General features: G+C 53.0%; 1 protein-coding gene across 1 annotated transcript; it reads right to left on the bottom strand.

The window, feature by feature from the left end:
- Nucleotides 1–2,958: 2,958 nt before the first annotated feature.
- RELA (RELA proto-oncogene, NF-kB subunit) lies at nucleotides 2,959–14,277 on the bottom strand. The gene is made up of 11 exons (XM_066353194.1): nucleotides 13,971–14,277; nucleotides 13,374–13,400; nucleotides 13,138–13,289; nucleotides 12,845–12,993; nucleotides 11,894–11,985; nucleotides 11,440–11,571; nucleotides 9,681–9,785; nucleotides 9,258–9,470; nucleotides 5,260–5,340; nucleotides 5,093–5,167; nucleotides 2,959–4,330 (listed from the first exon to the last, which is right to left on the bottom strand). The coding sequence occupies exons 1-11, from the start codon at nucleotides 13,975–13,977 to the stop codon at nucleotides 3,726–3,728; spliced, it is 1,638 nt and encodes a 545-aa protein (XP_066209291.1). The 5' UTR covers nucleotides 13,978–14,277; the 3' UTR covers nucleotides 2,959–3,725.
- Between the last annotated feature and the right edge of the window lie 3,877 nt (nucleotides 14,278–18,154).

Raw genomic sequence — 18,154 nt, 5'->3', positions numbered from 1 at the left:
CCCGATGGCAGGTAGTGGGGGCTTAAAATCGACGGTAGGAGAGGAGATGGGGAGAAGTGGGCAGACTTGCCAGGGCCCGGTGAGGGAGAGAACTTGGGAAGAAAACAGCTTCTTTGGTGGTAGCTAAGTTTCTGGCTGGAACCTCCCAAGGAGGCCATGGCCATGGCTGAGACGGGGAGGGCAGCCCAGGATGGCTCTGGTCGTTTGGAACAGGGCTCATTTGGGAGGTCTGAGGGACATCAGTGTGAAACGTCCAGTGGGCTGGCACACAGGAAAGAGAGGTCTAGGACGGAGACAAGGATTTGGGACTGGTGAGCCATGAGCAGGATGAGGTCACTCAGGGAATGTGGGAAGGACCGTTAGAAGGCTTCCGGGGGGTCACAGGAGGACACTGGGTTTCAAACCGGCGACCTCAGCAGTCCAGGTCAATGCTTTATCCACTGCTTCACCACAGGTCAGGCCCCATGGGAGGACAATGGAAATGCTAAGACGAGCGAAACGCGGCGCGGCTGAGCACCCCCTGCGCCTCAAGGGGGCCGCGCTGCGGGCAGCTCCCCCACCCGCCTTCTCAGGTTAAGAGCCTTCTGGGCAGACCCGGCCCCTCCTCCAGCTCGCCCTAGCGCTCCCAGAGCCGGGGTTCTACCAAGCTCCGCTTCCCCAGACGCTGCCCGGCAGGTTCGCCCAGGACTAGGTCCTGACCCCGCCACTCCGATTGGGTTCCGCCCCTCGCGTGGAAGTGCTGCTGGTACTGGCTCCTGAGTCGCCCACAGCGTCTCAGGCCCCGCCCCGGCCCGCCCCCTAGCAGAGAGGCTGCAGCGAGCTCGGTGCCACGGACATTTTCCGGTTCTACAACATTCCGCCGTCCGCTGGCCTGCTCCCCTGCAGGCACTGTCCATCGAAGTCAGCACCAAGGGCCTACTGGGTTCCCATGGGATTCGCTAGCGTTGCAGCAAGTCCCAATGCTAACCTGCCTGCCCCTGCAACAGTGCAAAGCCCGGAACGTGGACGTCACCCGCCTCAGGGCCGGGGTTTTCCCGAAACGCATTACCTGATTACCAGAACCTGATTATCGAAATAGCTAACCAGGGTCTTTTCGCATGCGCAGACCGTTTTACTACGCATGCGTCAGACCAAGCCGGAAGTGCCCTGGTCTAACCTCTTGGGTCGTGATCTGACTTTGTTTGACCTCTTGGGGCTCGGGATTTAAAATTTCTTGGGTCCTTGGTCGTAGCAGAAGAGGATATCCAACCACAGACCTTTACCTGTCGCTTCCCCAACAGACGCCCTCTCTTCCTTAACCACGCAAAAGACTTCTTAGCCCAGTGTTCATCTTTTACAGCCTGGCGCTATTGAACCTTTCCAACATCACTGTCTTACCCTACTCACCACAAATGCTGGTTAGCTTCTCTTCGATATCCACCTTCCTTTTCTTCTTTTTTTTGAACAGAGACAGAGAGAGTCAGAGAGAGGGATAGACGGACAGGAACGGAGAGATGAGAAGCATCAATCATTAGTTTTTTTTGTTTTTGTTTTTGTTTTTCTTACAGAGAGTGAGAGTCAGAGAGGGATAGATAGGGACAGACAGGAACGGAGAGATGAGAAGCATCAATCATTAGTTTCTCGTTGCGCATTGCGACACCTTAGTTGTTCATTGATTGCTTTCTCATATGTGCCTTGACCGCAGGCCTTCAGCAGACCAAGTAACTCCTTGCTCAAGCCAGCGACCTTGGGCTCAAGCTGGTGAACTTTTGCTCAAACAAGATGAGCCCGCGCTCAAGCTGGCAACCTCGGGGGTCTCGAACCTTGGTCTTCCGCATCCCAGTCTGTCGCTCTATCCACTGTGCCACCGCCTGGTCAGGCTCAATCATTAGTTTTTCATTGCGCATTGCGACACCAGTTGTTCATTGATTGCTTTCTCATATGTGCCTTGACCGCGGGCCTTCAGCAGACCGAGTAACCCCTTGCTTGGCCAGCGACCTTGGGTCCAAGCTGGTGAGCTTTTGCTCAAACCAGATGAGCCCATGCTCAAGCTGGCGACCTCAGGGTCTTGAACCTGGGTCCTCAGCATCCCAGTACGACGCTCTATCCACTGCACCACCGCCTGGTCAGGCTATTTATTTATAATTTATTGTTTTTTTTATTTGTTTATTTTTAGAGAGAAGGGGAGTAGCAGAAAGCATCAAATCCCATATGAGCCTTAACCAGGCAAGGCCCGAGTTTCAAACCAGGGACCTCAGCATTAAAGGTCCGCTGCACCACAGGTCAGGCCTTTTTTATTTATTTTTATTTTTTAGGTTTTACTTACTCATTTTTAGAGAAAAAGGAAAGAGAAAGGGAGAAGCAGGAAGCATCAACTCCAATATATGCCTTGACCAGGCAAGCCCACGGTTTCAAACTAGTGACCTCAGTGTTCCAGGTCGACGTTTTATGCACTGCGCCACCACAGGTCAGGCCTTTAAAAAAATTTTTATTTACTCTTTTTTTTTTCTCAAGCCAGATGAGCCCGCGCTCAAGCTGTGGACCTTGGGGTCTTGAACCTGGGTCCTTCCGCATCCCAGTCCGACGTTCTATCCACTGCGCCACTGCCTGGTCTGGCTCTTTATTTACTAATTTTAACGAGACGGAGACAGGAACATCAATCTGTTCGAACTAGCCACCTCTGCGCTTCCAGACAATGCTCAAAACCAACTGGGCTAATCTGCCAGGGCTCCACCTTCCTTTGTTAATCTGTGAGTTGATGCTCCCAACAGCCAATGGGCCTGACTGGGCTTTTACTACGCTGGGAACCCCACCTTCCTTAGCTACCTACTTTCATCCACTGAATAGCAACTAATTTTCAAGGGCACCCTCAGCCTACAAGCTCCCAGATGACTGTAAATATTCATCCAACTCTGTATCACCAATGCCCAGCCTGATATGACCAGCAAGGAGTGTGATGAAATAAGGGCAAATCTCTGATTGGCTTGGCAACAAATTTATTAGCTCAGAGTAGAAAAAGCAAGAGTCTAATCACTTTGATTCTTCAGTGAAAATGAGCCTCTTATCTGGAGAGCTGCCAGCCTGCCCCTTGCCCAACTTTCCCTTCTATTAAGGCACTTGAAAGAAGGGGGAACAGAGAAGTCTCAGACCCAACCTTGCTAGATCCTGGAGGGCCAGGGCTGTCCCACCAGTCTCTTCAGCCACAGCTGAGCAAGGAAAAAGCTGACAGAGACCTCAGCAGGGTGGGAAGTCCAGCCCTTCAATGCTGCTGTTAGGTACAAGGACAATGCCAGCATCACAGGAGAGCTGGTAATGGGCATTATTTTGGTTCAAATGTAAATAAGTCCATGATTTGAGGAAGACACTTGATAATAAGGCTTTGTGGCCTCCAAGGCCAGAGCTCCAACCTGTCCCTCTCTCGAGGAGCAATAGAAGCTGGAGGGTGGGGACGGGCCCCCCAGAATTCCCTATACAGAAGGGAGGTGAACATCAGGTTAGGGGAAGGAGACGTTTGAGTCCTCCCAGCTCCATTTCCAGAGAAGTTAATGCTCTGCTTAAGCACCTCCAAAATGAGAGATAGATACTGCCAATAAAAGAATAAAATGCAACCCCCCTCACCATGAAGCCATCACCCAAAGAAGTTGGGGGCAGTTGGAGCACCCCCCCCCCCCGAGTCCGTAAGTGCTTGTTTTGGGAGGGCTTCAATCTCCTGCAACCCAGTGCTGAGCAAGGCAGGTGTCATCCCCTTAGGAGCTGATCTGACTCAGAAGGGCTGAGAAGTCCATGTCTGCAATGGAGGAGAAGTCTTCATCCCCTGAGAGGAGACCGTTGGGGAGCCCAGAGGTCCCCAGGGGAGTGGGAGCTGGGTCAGGGGGCCTCTGGGACCCTGTCACCAGGCGTGTTATAGCCTCAGGGTACTCCATCAGCATGGGCTCTGCAGTGTGGGGGGCCATAGATACCCCCTGGTTCAGCAGCTGCTGAAACTCCGAGTTGTCGACAGATGCCAGGTCTGTGAACACGGCTGGGTCAGTGTTATTGCCCAGCAGGGCCCCCAGGTCTTCATCAGCATCAAACTGTAGCTGCAGCAGGGCCTCTGTCAGTGTCCCTTCCCCTGCCTGGGGGGGTTTGGGGGCAGGCGGGGCCACAGCCTGAGCAAGGCCTGAGGCCAGGACTGGGACCGGGGTCGGGGCCTGACCCAGAGCTGGTGCCATGGATGGGGCAGGGGCGGGGGCGGGGGCCGGGGCCAAGGCCGAGGGCTGGCCTGGGATCTGCCCAGGAGAAAATACCATGGGAGAAAACTCCTCAAAGTTGATGGTGCTGAGGGATGGCGTAAAGGGATAGGGCTGGGGAGCTGGAAGAGAGAAACGGGGAATCAGAGAACTCTGAGGCCCACCCTGGCCTCTGACGCCCAGCCCACCAACAGTGCACAGGATCAATCCCTCCCTACGGAGTCACTGCCAGCACCTTTACCCAATCGGACTTAGACTACAGGGTCCAGTTCTGACCTCACTTTCCTGGAGCCCTCCCTGTCTACTCCAGGGAAGAAAGCCTCCTGGCCTTTTAAAGGCATACTTTCAGAGATCAGCTGGCAAACCATCATCTTGCAGCTGAAAAACCAAGTCCTAAGAGGACATGGGCCCAAGGAGTACCCTGTGAGTCTAGGCTGAAGCAGAGTACTTTGTCATTCTTTTTTAAAGCAGACACCAGCACATATATTTTGCTACTTTAGAAGTGATTTTTTTGTTTTCCTAATTCAATTGAGAGCTGAGGGCAGAGATTGTGTGCTTTTTAACTCCGTACCCCAGGCACTGAGGAGAGTTTTAACTGGCAGTGGTTCTCAGATTTCGGTGTGCAGTAACGTCCCAGGAGGTAGCTGGTTCCTAGCCACACCATCAGGGCTTCTGATTCCAAAGCTCTGTGATGGGGCCCAGGAATCTAAATCTTTACTGCTCTCCAGACGGCTCTGGCATGGTAATTAGGCCTCATGCCCTGAGAAACATGAGCTCAACACACTCACCTGCTGGTAAGACTGTTTCCCTTCCAGAGGGTGTGTAAATCACAGGCCGAACAGACTGGAGCCTGTGCTTCCAGCGGGAAGACAGGAGACCCTTACCTGGCTTGGGGACAGGAGCTGAGCTGCGGGAAGGCACAGCAATACGGCGGGACACAGGCCGGGGGTCAGTGGGTCCTGTGGGGCAAGGCTGAGTCAGTTCTCAGAGCCCGGGGTCTCCCTCCCCTGCCTCCTGCCTTCTCTCCGATTCTCCCCACCACCCATCTCACCACTGAAAGGACTCTTCTTCATGATGCTCTTGAAGGTCTCATACGTCCTTTTCCGTTTCTCCTCGATTCGATGACGATCATCTGGAAAAGCAGCAGGGAGAAGTAAGCCTTCCTCCTTTCAGCTGGACCCCTACGCTCTCAAAGGGTCCCCAGGAGGAAGGTGATCAGCCAAGGTTTCCTAAGACCCTTTCTCTGGCCCCTCCCAGTCAATGAGAAAGGTGCGTGCGACTCAACAGCCCAAAGAATCCCTTCTAAGAGGGCCTCTGTTGTCCGAATTGCTCGTCTGAGGGCCACGTGAGTGCATCTGAGTAAAGGGCCCGTGCTCTGGCGAACTAGGAGCCCTCACGGGGCCCTAGTCTCCATTTATCCTCTTCCTCACACTGCTCATGTTCTCGCTCATCTCCAGCATCGAGGCAGGCCTGGCAGGGAGCTCTTTGCACTCTGGGGCAGTCGAGGCTCAGCAGGCTTGCTTCAGGCCTCCACAGAGGCTCCTGCTCAGCTCTGACGCTTACTAGTTCAGTCTAGAGCTATCAGAACTGTCTTTCTAGCGACTGCAGCACTTGGGAAACTCTTAAGTATTCAACACCATCAGTCCAAAGCCAGCCTCGTTCTCTCCTTGTGTGGTGGCACAGTGGATAAAGCACAGACCTCTTGAAACACTGAGGTTGTGGGTTCAAATCCCTGGGCTTGCCCGGTCAAGGCACATACAGGAAGCAACTAGTACAAGTAGATGCTTCCCGCTTCTCCCCTCTCATTTTCACTCTCCCTCTCTCTCTCCTCTCTCCAAAAATCAATAAATAAAATCTAAAAATAACACCAACCTGGTTCTTTCTCCTCTCGTGTTCCCTCATCACCTGTCTGCTCTGTCAACAAAGCCAAAAGCCTTGCAATCATCCTCCACTTCTTCCTCTCGCTCTCACTGTTCCCTGCCTCGGCACACTGACCAAGCACCTGCTGTGTGCCAGATTTCATCCTAGCCACTGGGGATACAGCCCTGAGTAAGCCGATAAGGCTCTTGCTCCCAAGTTGACATCCTAGTGACAAAGGGGCAGGGACACGACCATATACAAGTGATAACAGCGCTAAAGAGACACATGGGGTGATGGTAACAGTACCAGAAGTAATGTCAGGGCCTGATCAGGCGGTGGCGCAGTGGATAGAGCGTCGGACTAGGATGCAGAAGACCAAGGTTCAAGACCCCAAGGTCGTGAGGTTAAGCGTGGGCTCATCTGGTTTGAGCAAAAGCTCACCAGCTTGGACCCAAGGTCGCTGGCTCAAGAAAGGGGTTACTTGGTCTGCTGAAGGCCCGCGGTCAAGGCACATATGAGAAAGTTATCAATGAACAACTAAGGTGTTGCAACGCGCAACAAAAAACTAATGATTGATGCTTCTCATCTCTCCGTTCCTGTCTGTCTGTCCCTGTCTATCTCTCTCTCTGGAAAAAAAAAAAAAAAAAAAAGAAGTAACATCAGGGAGTCTAGCTCAGAGGTGGCCAGGAAAGCACTAGTGTGAGCCCATTACATGAATGTCTGGACGCCAAGTATTTCAAGCAGAGGCAACAACTAGAACGCAAGTCCTGAGGAGACGAGACTGAGCTTGGTGTGTGAGACACAGAAAGGGCCGCCGGGGCTGCAGGGTCACTGAGGAAGATGGCAGCAAGTAGCTTTGTCTCTCTCTGCCGTGCCCTCTGTGAGGGCCACGCTGCGCCTCCTCTCCCAGGGTGGCCCCTGGTCCTCCAGTCTCTCCCTCGAGGGTCCTCCTCACTGTCACCACAGTGTGCTTCCAGATCTGCTCATGTCACTTCTCTGCTCATAAACCTTCGATGGCTGTTCACTGGCTTCAGGATGAATGCCTTGAGCCTAATGTTCAAGGCTCTCCTGCCTGGGCCTGCTCACTGCCCAGGGTCACTTCCCACCACAAAGCTGCCCCCACACTGTGTGCATGCTCCAACATTCCTGCCCTTCCAGGGGCTGGTCCACCTGTCTGGAGAATGGTCTTTTTAAGTGTGGGGAGGGTGCCCGACAAGGGGTGGCGCAATGGATAGAATGTTGGGCTGGGATGCTGAGGACCTAGGTTCGAAACCTCAAGGTTGCCAGCTTGAGCATGGGATCATCTGGCTTGGTGCAGGCTTACCAGCTTGAGGGTGGAGTCATAGACACATCCCCATGATTGCTGGCTTGAGCCCAAAGGTTGCTGGCTAGAAACCCAAGGTCACTGGCTTGAGCAAGGGGCACGTATAAGAAAGCAATCAGCTATAACTATGAGTTGACGCTTCTCATCTCTCTCTTCCTGGCTGTCTTGTCAGTCTGTCTGTCTCTCTCACACACACACAAATAGTGATCCCCCGACCAGTATCCACCTAGCAACCCCGTCTGGGGCTGATACTTGAATCAACTGAGCTATCCTCAGCACCCGGGGCTGTAGCTTGAACCAATCCAGCCATTGGCTACAGGAGGGGAAGAGAGAGAGAAGGGGAAGAGGGAAGGAAAGAGAAGCAGATGGTCACTTCTGATGTGAGCCCTGACTGGGGATAGAACCTGAGATGTCTGCTCACCTGGCTTACGCTCTACCCATTGAGCCAACCAACCAGGGCCAGAATAGGCTTCTTTGAATGCAGTGGTCTCCAGCTCCCAGAGCACACACCTCCCTCCGTTTCCCATGTTACTGTGACTTAAGGATCTGTTTTGCATGTGTCCCTCATATGACAACTTCTGAGGCAGGGAATGTCTTCTTCCCTTTTACATTCCCAGTACCTGGCTCAGGCCCTGGTACCAAGAGAGCACTCAGTAATCATTTGTGAAATGAACTAACGGCTATTTTGGGGGTTGCTTTCCAAATTTATTAGCCTGCTCCTAAGGTAGAGAACGCTCTCGGGCTGGATGGCAGGCTCTGGAGAGGGTCATCCTGGCTGTTCCTACTGTGGTCATGCCCAGAAGCCTTGACCAAACCATGGCTATGTGGCAGTGACAAGAGACACACAATGTGGCAAGAGGCTGAAGCCAGAAAGCGTGGGCTCAAATGCTGACTCTGACTCACTATCTATGTGATCTCAGGCAAGTTAGATGCCATTTCCTACCTCAAGAGGTTCACGAGTATAAAATCAGGTAATGCGCTGATGTGCTTGAAATACAGGCAAACATGTAATAAGAGCTCAGTAAATCTTGGGTATCATTAGCCTGACCAGGCGGTGGTGCAGTGGATAGAGCGTGATACTAGGATGCGGAGGACCCAGGTTCAAGACCCCGAGGTCGCCAGCTTAAGCGCGGGCTTATCTGGTTTGAGCAAAAGCTCACCAGCTTGGACCCAAGGTCGCTGGCTTGAGCAAGGGGTTACTCAGTCTGCTGAAGGCCCACGGTCAAGGCACATATGAGAAAGCAATCAATGAACAACTAAAGTGCCACAACAAGAAACTGATAATTGATGCTTCTCATCTCTTTCCTTTCCTGTCTGTCCCTCTCTCTGACTCTCAAAATCTTGGGTATCATTATTATTAAACGAGGCAAGAGAGAGAATCTGATTACTGTATGATTCCCAACCAGCTTCAGTTTTTTTTTTTGTATTTTTCTGAAGCTGGAAGCGGGGAGGCAGTCAGACAGACTCCCGCATGCGCCCGACCGGTATCCACCCAGCATGCCCACCAGGGGGCGATGCTCTGCCCATCTGGGGTGTTGCTCTGTAGCAACCAGGGCCATTCTAGCACCTGAAGCAGAGGCCATGGAGCCATCCTCAGCGCCCAGGCAAACCTTGCTCCAATGGAGCCTTGGCTGCAGGAGGGGAAGAGAGAGAAGGAGAGGGGAAGGGGTGGAGAAGCAGATGGGCGTTTCTCCTGTGTGCCCTGGCCAGGAATCGAACCCAGGACTCCTGCACGCCAGGCCAACGCTCTACCACTGAGCAAACCGTCCAGGGCTAGCTTCAGCTTTTGACCCTGAACTACAGCCCCAGACATCCAGCCCTGGCCTCGCTCTCCTTGGTCACTGTTACCCTGCCCGGCCATGTACCTGTGTCTGGCAAGTATTGGAACTCCATGGGCTCACTGAGCTCCCGATCTGAAGGTCGCCGCAGCTGCATAGAGACACGCACGGGGGTCTGCAGGCTGGGGTCTGCATAGGGAGGCGTCCGGAACACAATGGCCACTTGTCGGTGTACATCAGCTTGTGAAAAGGAGCCTCGGGCCTCCCAGCCTGGTCCCGTGAAATACACTTCAATGTCCTCTGCAGGAGACGGAGCAGCAGTGTGGGTTGGGGTGCTTAACTCACCCACAGCCCACCGCCCACCCCATTGCTAATACTTGTCTCCTGCGATACATCTCAGTGCTGCCCAGGTATTGGGGGGAGATGAAAGCCAGTTCCGTGCCATTTGCCATCTCTTCCAGCCCCACCCCCTACCTCCTGCTGCAGTCCCGCCCGCTTCCTGGTAGGTACCTTTCTGCACCTTGTCACACAGCAGGAAGATCTCGTCACCCCCGAGGCAGCTCCCGGAGTTGCGGTTCACCCTGCAGATCTTGAGCTCTGCTGTGTTGGGGGCGCCTGAGGGGGTGGGAATAAGAAAGAAAGCCCTGAACCCCTGGAGACCTCCATGACTGCCTACAGAAGCAACATTCGGGTCTGGCCCAGAGTCAAGATTATCCAGAGCTTGCCGACTGCACCTTCAGTCAATGTTCAAGCATTCCCACTGGCCCCTCAACCTGACCAATTCAGCAACGATTTATCTACTGGTCCCTACTATGTGCCCAGCACTGTTCTAGGCAGGAAGAATGTGACAACCCACAAAACCTAACTAGTTCTGCCCTCACGGAGCTTATAGTACAGTGAGAACCAGTCTGCTCATACCTCCTTCCTCCACCTGATCCAAGCAGTCTTCAAGGCCCCATTTATTACACCTACCCTGGCAAAGAACCCTTCTGGCCTGACCCCGTTCATTCTGGTTTCCTGTCCTTAGGGCCTACAGCCCTTTTATTTTCATTTATTTTGTTGGTTATTAATTAAAGATGGCAGCTAATCAATGTCAGCGCAATTCATCTGTGAACTTCCTATGACCTTTCATCACTGAATCACTACTTTATTTTTTTATTTATTTTTTGTGAGAGAGAGGGACATACAAGGACAGACAGGAAGGGAGAGAGATGAAATGCATCAAGTCTTAGTTGCGGCACCTTAATTGTTCTTTTTTTTTTTTTTTTTTTGTATTTTTCTGAAGCTGGAAACGGGAGAGACAGTCAGACAGACTCCCGCATGCGCCTGACCGGGATCCACCCGGCACGCCCACCAGGGGCGACGCTCTGCCCACCAGGGGGCGATGCTCTGCCCCTCCAGGGTGTCGCTCTGCTGTGACCAGAGCCACTCTAGCGTCTGGGGCAGAGGCCAAGGAGCCATCCCCAGCGCCCGGGCCATCTTTGCTCCAATGGAGCCTTGGCTGCGGGAGGGGAAGAGAGAGACAGAGAGGAAGGAGGGGGTGGGTGGAGAAGCAAATGGGCGCTTCTCCTATGTGCCCTGGCCGGGAATCGAACCCAGGTCCCCCGCACGCCAGGCCGACACTCTACTGCTGAGCCAACCGGCCAGGGCCTTAATTGTTTATTGATTGCTTTCTCATACGTGCCTTGACCAGGGCAGGGTGGGGGAGGCTCCAGCCGAGCCAGTGAGTAACCTCTTGCTCAAACCAGTGACTTTGGGCTCAAGCCAGCAACCTTGGGCTTCAAGCCAGAGACCTTTGGGCTCAAGCCAGAGACCTTTGGGCTCAAGCCAGAGACCATGGGGCCATGTCTATAATCCCACGCTCAAGCTGATGACTTCAAGGTTTTGAACTTGGGTCCTCAGCGTTCTAGGCTAAAGCTCTATCCACTGCGCCACCGCCTGGTCAGGTGAATTATTACTTTCTAATATTGTCTTGTTCCTGAGAATTCATTTCCTGGAGTCATTAACACAGTTCAGGCACACCATCCCCTCATCACATATTGGAAATGCCTATCTCCCATCTACTCCCCACCAGCCTGGAAGCAACACAACGACATCTCAGGTCTTCTTTGCCTTGTCGCCCAGGCCAGCAGAGCTGGACACAGAAGAGATGACAAATATACCAGATGAGTGAACGAAGCCCAAGAGCCTCTAATAGGCCATAGCCACCCAACTCCCTTCTCCTTACAGGCCCGTGCCTCTCCCTCTCCTGCATGTCCTGGCCACTCACGGTTGTCAAAGATGGGATGAGAGAGGACAGGTGCCAGGCAGAGGGGTCTGCCTGACGGGTCCCGCACTGTCACCTGGAAGCAGAGTCGCACAGCATTCAGGTCGTAGTCTCCACGCTGCTCTTCTATGGGAACTGCCAGAAAACAGATGGTCAGGCAAGCCAAGGCAAGGCGTGGGGGCAGAGAGCGCTGGGCTGGAAGGGCTGTTAGAGGGTGTGCGAAACAGTAGGAGTCCTAGGGGAGGGAGAGAAAATTCTAGACCCATCACTGACCTGTGTGACCCTGGATGTCATGTCCCCTCTCTGGGTCTCAGTTTTCCCACTAGTAAAATGGGAGTGTACTGAGTGGCCAGCAAGAGTCCATCTGTACTGTGAGTCTTGGCCAGTGAGGGAGAGATGCAGGGAAGGGAGCCTCGGAAGGGTGGCAGGGGGTGGGCCTTTGCCCCTCAGCCCTCACCTTGGAAGGGGTTGTTGTTGGTCTGGATGCGCTGGCTGATGGCCTGCTCCAGGTCCCGCTTTTTCACACACTGGATCCCCAGGTTCTGGAAGCTGAGTCCCCCCAGGCATCAGTCACACTGTCTCCAGCAGAGCCTGCGCCCTCCTGCTTTGCCCAGTCTGCCTCCTCTACCCTCGACCCTCTCACCAGAACACCACCCTCTTAAGTGGCTTCCCACTGAGCTACAAAGAAACCCATTCCTTGCTCTGGCCAACAAGACCCTCTGCCCTGTGATCTGGCCCTGGCCACAGGCCTTGCTGGCTTGATACGCTCAGTCACAAGGCCTTCTTTCCTCTTCTCCAAACATGCTACTTATTCCCACTTCAAGGCCTTTGCCCCTGTTCATTCTGCTTGGGATGCTCTCTCCGTGCTTTTCTCAGCATTCATCATACCTGGAAGGCGCCTGCTCAGACCTCCCAGCTGAAAGGAATGAGCCCAGCTCCCTCGCCTCCCCCACTCCAGGCTATTCTTCCAACTTACTACTGCTGTATTTTCATCAGTAAATGACTCCTCTCAAACAGTTATGTTGCTTATTTATTTATATATTTATTTACAACCTGTTTCTGTCAACTGGTATGTAAGCTCCGGGGGAGACGGTTGATTCTGTGATTTTCTTTCTCATTACAAAAAGTGTGACACTAAGGGACTCACTGTTCCAGCCACAGGGGTGAAAGGCTCAGAGGTAGTTAGGGACCCATCCCTACCCCACAGAGCCACCTCTGCTTGAAAGAGTAGACACATAAACAGATAATTTCAAGACAAAGAAGATGTGCTTGCAGAGACAGGAACAGAGCAAGCACTAAGGAATTCTTCCCTGTGTCCTGAAGGAAGTAACACTGTAACAGTGCCACAGCGGCTCCTCCCCTTGTCCTCCCACCCCACCGGAAGCCCTGCTGGCCTGAGGGAGCCTACCTGTGGATGCAACGGTCCGGGCACAGTTCAGCCTCATAGTAGCCGTCCCGGCAGTCTTTCCCTACCAGCTCGTGGGGGTGAGGCCGGTGCGGAGGGTCCTTGGTGACCAGAGAAATGCGAACTGTCCCCGGCCCAGTGTAACCATTGATCTGTCCAAAGTAAGAAAGCACCCTGGAAACTCAGGAATTCCAGACCCAACTCCCAGACACAGATTTCCAAGGGGCCTGGAGGCAAACCTGCTGGGGACCTACAGTTCTTCCCCACAGACTCCATGCCCCACGGCTGGTGCTGACCTTAATGGTAGGGTGGGTCTTCGTGGTATCCGTGCTCCTCTCGCCTGGGATACTGCCTGCCGAGCGGCCCTCACACTTGTAGCGGAAGCGCATGCCACGCTGCTTGGGCTGCTCAATGATCTCCACATAGGGGCCAGAGGCCTGGGCGGGCTCTGGGGGAGACAGCGGCCAGCCAGCATCAGGCAGCTGTCCTCCCTGGCCCTGGCCCTGCGGGGCTCCTCCTGAAGTCCACTTACCGGATGGGAAGATGAGGGGGAACAGGTCTGAAAGAGGAGGGAGAAAAGGGTCAACACAAGCCCCCTTCCCTCTCGTCTTCACCAGGGAAGGCCTCCCGGGGAAACTGAGTCAGGGCCTGCTCCCTGGAACCTGTGGTAAAACTAAGGGGTAGGAGTAAAGGAGCCCAAAACACCTGTTTCCTGAGAGAACACTAGGTATGGCGTTCTCCCTTTACTGGGGGAAACTGAGTCCGGGCTTCTCTACTTTCATATGGAAAACTAAGGGGCCGCACTCCCCACCCGGGATCCTGAGAGGAAACTGAGTCAGACACATTCTCCCCTCACAAGGAGATCTGCCCCTATGGGGTCCGGGGGGAAACTGAGTCAAAGCTCACCTCGCCCCGCCCCCCCCACCTGAGTCAAGGCCCCATCCACCTGTGGGGAAAGTGAGTCAGACCCCACAACGCCTGCCCCGCCCCGCCCCGCGCCACCATCCGGCCGACCGCTCCCTACACTGCGCCCATCGGCGCAGGGACGGGCGGAAGGCGGCGCCGGGGCTCCCACCGCGGTGTCCGCGGCCTCGGCGCGGCCACCCCCGGGGGCTGAGGGCGTCCTCACCGTCCATGGCCGGGGTCCCGGGGTCCCTGGATCCCGGGGGCGGGGCCGGGGTCGCAGCTGGGGCCGCGGCGCGCGCTACAGCCGAGCCATTCGCCAGAGGCGGAAATGCGCCGCGCGCGCCCGCCGCCGCGTCACTGCCGGGAATCGGTCGCGCCTGCGCGCTGCGCCGCCACCGCCCTCTCGCGCGGGGTCGGTAATCAGTGCGCGCGGCCTCGAGCACCCGTAGGCCGCGTGCACGCCGGGGCCTGGGGCCCGGAGCGAATGCGCGTCGCGCCGGGGATCCAGAGGCTTCTCCTCCAGAGGCAGCTGGCGGAGCTGCTAGGTTCAGTTCGTTCCTAGGTCTGACCCCGCCTGGAGGGCGGATCTGGCGATTACTCACAATGTTTTTAGGGGATTTCAGGGCCCCCTCCGGCGGATCGGAGGAGTTTGATGATGTCACCCGGGTCGAGTCTGGAGCAAAGCCAGGGTTGCCGGGCTGCGGCCGCCCGCCCTGCGCAGGGAAAGGCCCGGGCCTGCTCGCTCGCGGAGGCCGAGTGGCTGAACTAATGGTTACTTAATCGCTAAGAGTTTCTCTTTGTGGTTGTCGCCGCCGCAGAAGCACTTCTTAATTTCTCATCTGCCCCAATTAGATGCAGCAGGCCGGACCTCTCCACCTGATGGTGCTTGGATAGCGGGCCACATGGTGCCTGCTGCACAGGAGGGGCGGCCGAAGCGCCGGCCGAGGGCTCAAGCATGGGTTTTAGGTGCATCACGCTGCCAGTCCTCGGGGGCAGTGAATGAGCAGGAGCCTCGTCTCTGCAGCCTGACGCGTATCTAAGAAAGGCCGGGACCCCCGGTGGTCTCTTGACCCGTAGTGTCACGCTGTCGCTGCTCAAAGCGTTTCCACTAAAATAACTGTCAGGTGACCCCTAAGCTGTGAGTATGGTGCCCAATCAAGCCCAAGGCGGCTGCAGGACCAGGAAGGCTGAGGCTGGAGCACCCGCACTCCAGGACGTCTCCTCATCCCAGAGTGAGGACGCTCCGCGGCAGGTCGGAGCCTTCCCCAGATGGAAAAAGACTATTTTCTATGAATTCGTTCTAAATTAGGGAATCATGTGGGACTTGGAAAAGACCGGAAATTCTGACTTGCTTTCCCAGGCTCTGAAAAAACAGGAAAAGTGAAAGCAGTTATCACCCCTCCCGCTTATTTTAATTTTCACGTGACTGGCCCAGATTAGTTAAATCAGTTTACTTTTTTGAGGAGGTCAAGTTTAGATGACAGAATAGATTAATTATAACCTTTGGTTAATTACACTCAATCATCATTGACCCTTGCACGATCTTCTTTTAAAAAATTCATATATAATTTAAATCAATAAATTGAATTCCACTGTACCCACTGCAAAACTCGAGGAACTGGATAACACACCACTAGGATCTACATCTACCCATGTGCTCTGCACCTGTCCATCTACTCCATAGCCCCTGTCCAGGGCACCACCATCCAAAACTCTGTATTTGCTCCTCCCCCTTCTCTCTCTCTCTCTCTCTCTTTCTCGCCTCTCTCCTCTCTAATAAAAAAAAATGAATAAAAAATTTTAAAAAATAAAATAAAATAAAAAATAAAAAAACAGGAAAAAAAATTGTCCCTGGCCAGCTGGCTCAGTGAATAGAGCGTCCACCCGGCATGTGAACGTCCCAGGTTCGATTGCCGGTCAGGGCACACACGAGAAGCTGCCATCTACTTCTCTTCCCCTCTCTCCTCCCCTTCTATCTCTCTTCCCCTTTCACAACCAGTGGCTCCATTGATCTGAGCATCGGCCTCAGGCACTAAGAATAACTCAGTTGATTTGAGCATCAGCCCTAGCAGGGGGTTGCCTGAGTGGATCCCAGTTGGAGCACATGCAGAAATCTGTCTATCTCCCCTCCTCTCAATTGAAAACAAAAGAAAGAAAAAAATTTTACTCACATATACATGCCTACACAATAGGTTGTTTGATTTTGCTTAGTTCTGAACTTCTATGAAGAGAGTATCATGTTATTTTGGGTATTTATTTGCTTTTTCACTCAACATATTACTAAGGTTCATGCATTTCATAGTTCATTTACTTTTATGACTGTATACTATTATGTTGTGTAAATACACCACAGACCATTTATTCATGTTGAGGATGGCCATTTGAGTTTCTAGGTTTTTGCTATTAGTTTTTGTAGTGTGATTAGGAGCATTCTTGTGACTGTCTCCCGTTGTACATGTATTCAGGAGTTTTCTTGAGTATATACCTAAAAATGATTTATTAGGGTATAGAATCTCCCTTTATGGTTTTCAAAATAATGCCTTAATTCTCTAGCATCCTCCAAAACTGATCTATAAGCATATATATATACGCACACACACACACACACACACACACACACACATTTTAGGGAGAGAAGCAGGGAAAGGGACAGGAAGGAACATTGACCTGCTCCAGTGTGTGCCCTGACCTGGGAATCAAATCAGCAACCTCTATTCTTCAGGACAACTCTCCAACCAACTGAGTTGTCAGCTAGGGTTTTATTTATTGATTTAAAAATTTTTTTTTAGAGAGACAGAGAGGGGAAGAAAGAGAGAGGAGAGGGGGAAGGGAAGCATTTGTTGTTCCTCTCAGTCTGCATTTTTTGGTTGCTTCTAATGTGTGCCCTGACCTGGGATCAAACCCACAACCTTTTTGTTTCGAGAGGACACTCTTAACCGACCAATCTAACCAGACAAGGCTAATCTATCAGCATTTTAAAATAATCGTAATAAATTCATGGATTTAAACATATGTGGTATGCTTTAATCTATTATAATTATTATTCTTTTTTATTTTTAATTTTTCTGAAGTTGGAAATGGGGAGGCAGTCAGACAGACTCCCGCATGCACCCGACTGGGATCCACCTGGCATGCCCACCAGGGGCGATGCTCTGCCCATCTGGGGCGTTGCTCTGTTGCAACCAGGGCCATTCTAGCACCTGAGGCAGAGGCCATGGAGCCATCCTCAGCGCCTGGGCCAACTTTGCTCCAATGGAGCCCTGGTTGCGGAAGGGGAAGAGAGAGACAGAGAGGAAGGAGAGGGGGAGGGGTGGAGAAGCAGATAGGCGCTTCTCCTGTGTGCCCTGGCTGGGAATTGAACCTGGAACTCCTGCACGCCAGGCCAACGCTCTACCACTGAGCCTACCAGCCAGGGCCTATAATTATTGTTCTTATTGAAGTTCAAATATTTTCATCTTTGGCCAGTGGGAACCTTTTCAAATTGGGTCTTCGGTCAGCTTTTCAAGGAGTCCTTGGTTTCTGTCAGTGGAAAATGATATTTAGAAACTGGGTTGACCCTGGCTCAGGTGCTAGAATGGCTCTGGTTGCGACAGAGCAACACCCCAGATGGGCAGAGCATCGCCCCCTGGTGGGCATGCCAGGTGGATCCTGGTCGGGCGCATGCGGGAGTCTGTCTGACTGCCTCCGCATTTCCAGCTTCAGAAAAATAAAAAATAAAAATAAATAAAAAAAGAAAGAAAGAAACTGGGTTAGTCATTGTAGAACTCTTCAGTGGACAGTTAGGTAATATTTACATTTTTTTTCTTTCTTTTTTTTGTATTTTTCTGAAGCTGGAAACGGGGAGAGACAGTCAGACAGACTCCCGCATGCGCCTGACCGGGATCCACCCGGCACACCCACCAGGGGTGACGCTCTGCCCACCAGGGGGCGATGCTCTGCCCCTCCGGGGTGTTGCTCTATTGCGACCAGAGCCACTCTAGCGCCTGGGACAGAGGCCAAGGAGCCATCCCCAGCGCCCGGGCCATCTTTGCTCCAATGGAGCCTTGGCTGCGGGAGGGGAAGAGAGAGACAGAGAGGAAGGAGACAGGGAGGGATGGAGAAGCAGATGGGTGCTTCTCCTGTGTGCCCTGGCTGGGAATCGAACCCGGGACTTCTGCACGCCAGGCCGACGCTCTACCACTGAGCCAACCGGCCAGGGCCTATTTACATATTTTTTTAAAGCTTTCTTTTTTTTTAATTTTTATTTTATTTTATTTTTTTACAGAGACAGAGAGTGAGTCAGAGAGAGGGATAGACAGAGACAGACAGACAGGAACGGAGAGAGATGAGAGGCATCAATCATTAGTTTTTCATTGTGCATTGCAACACCTTAGTTGTTCATTGATTGCTTTCTCATATGTGCCTTGA

This window comes from Saccopteryx leptura, chromosome 1 (assembly GCF_036850995.1).
Source record: "Saccopteryx leptura isolate mSacLep1 chromosome 1, mSacLep1_pri_phased_curated, whole genome shotgun sequence".
Classification (NCBI taxonomy): Eukaryota; Metazoa; Chordata; class Mammalia; order Chiroptera; family Emballonuridae; genus Saccopteryx; species Saccopteryx leptura.
Note: the sequence above shows the minus strand (reverse complement) of the source record. Positions and strands in the feature narration are given on the sequence as shown.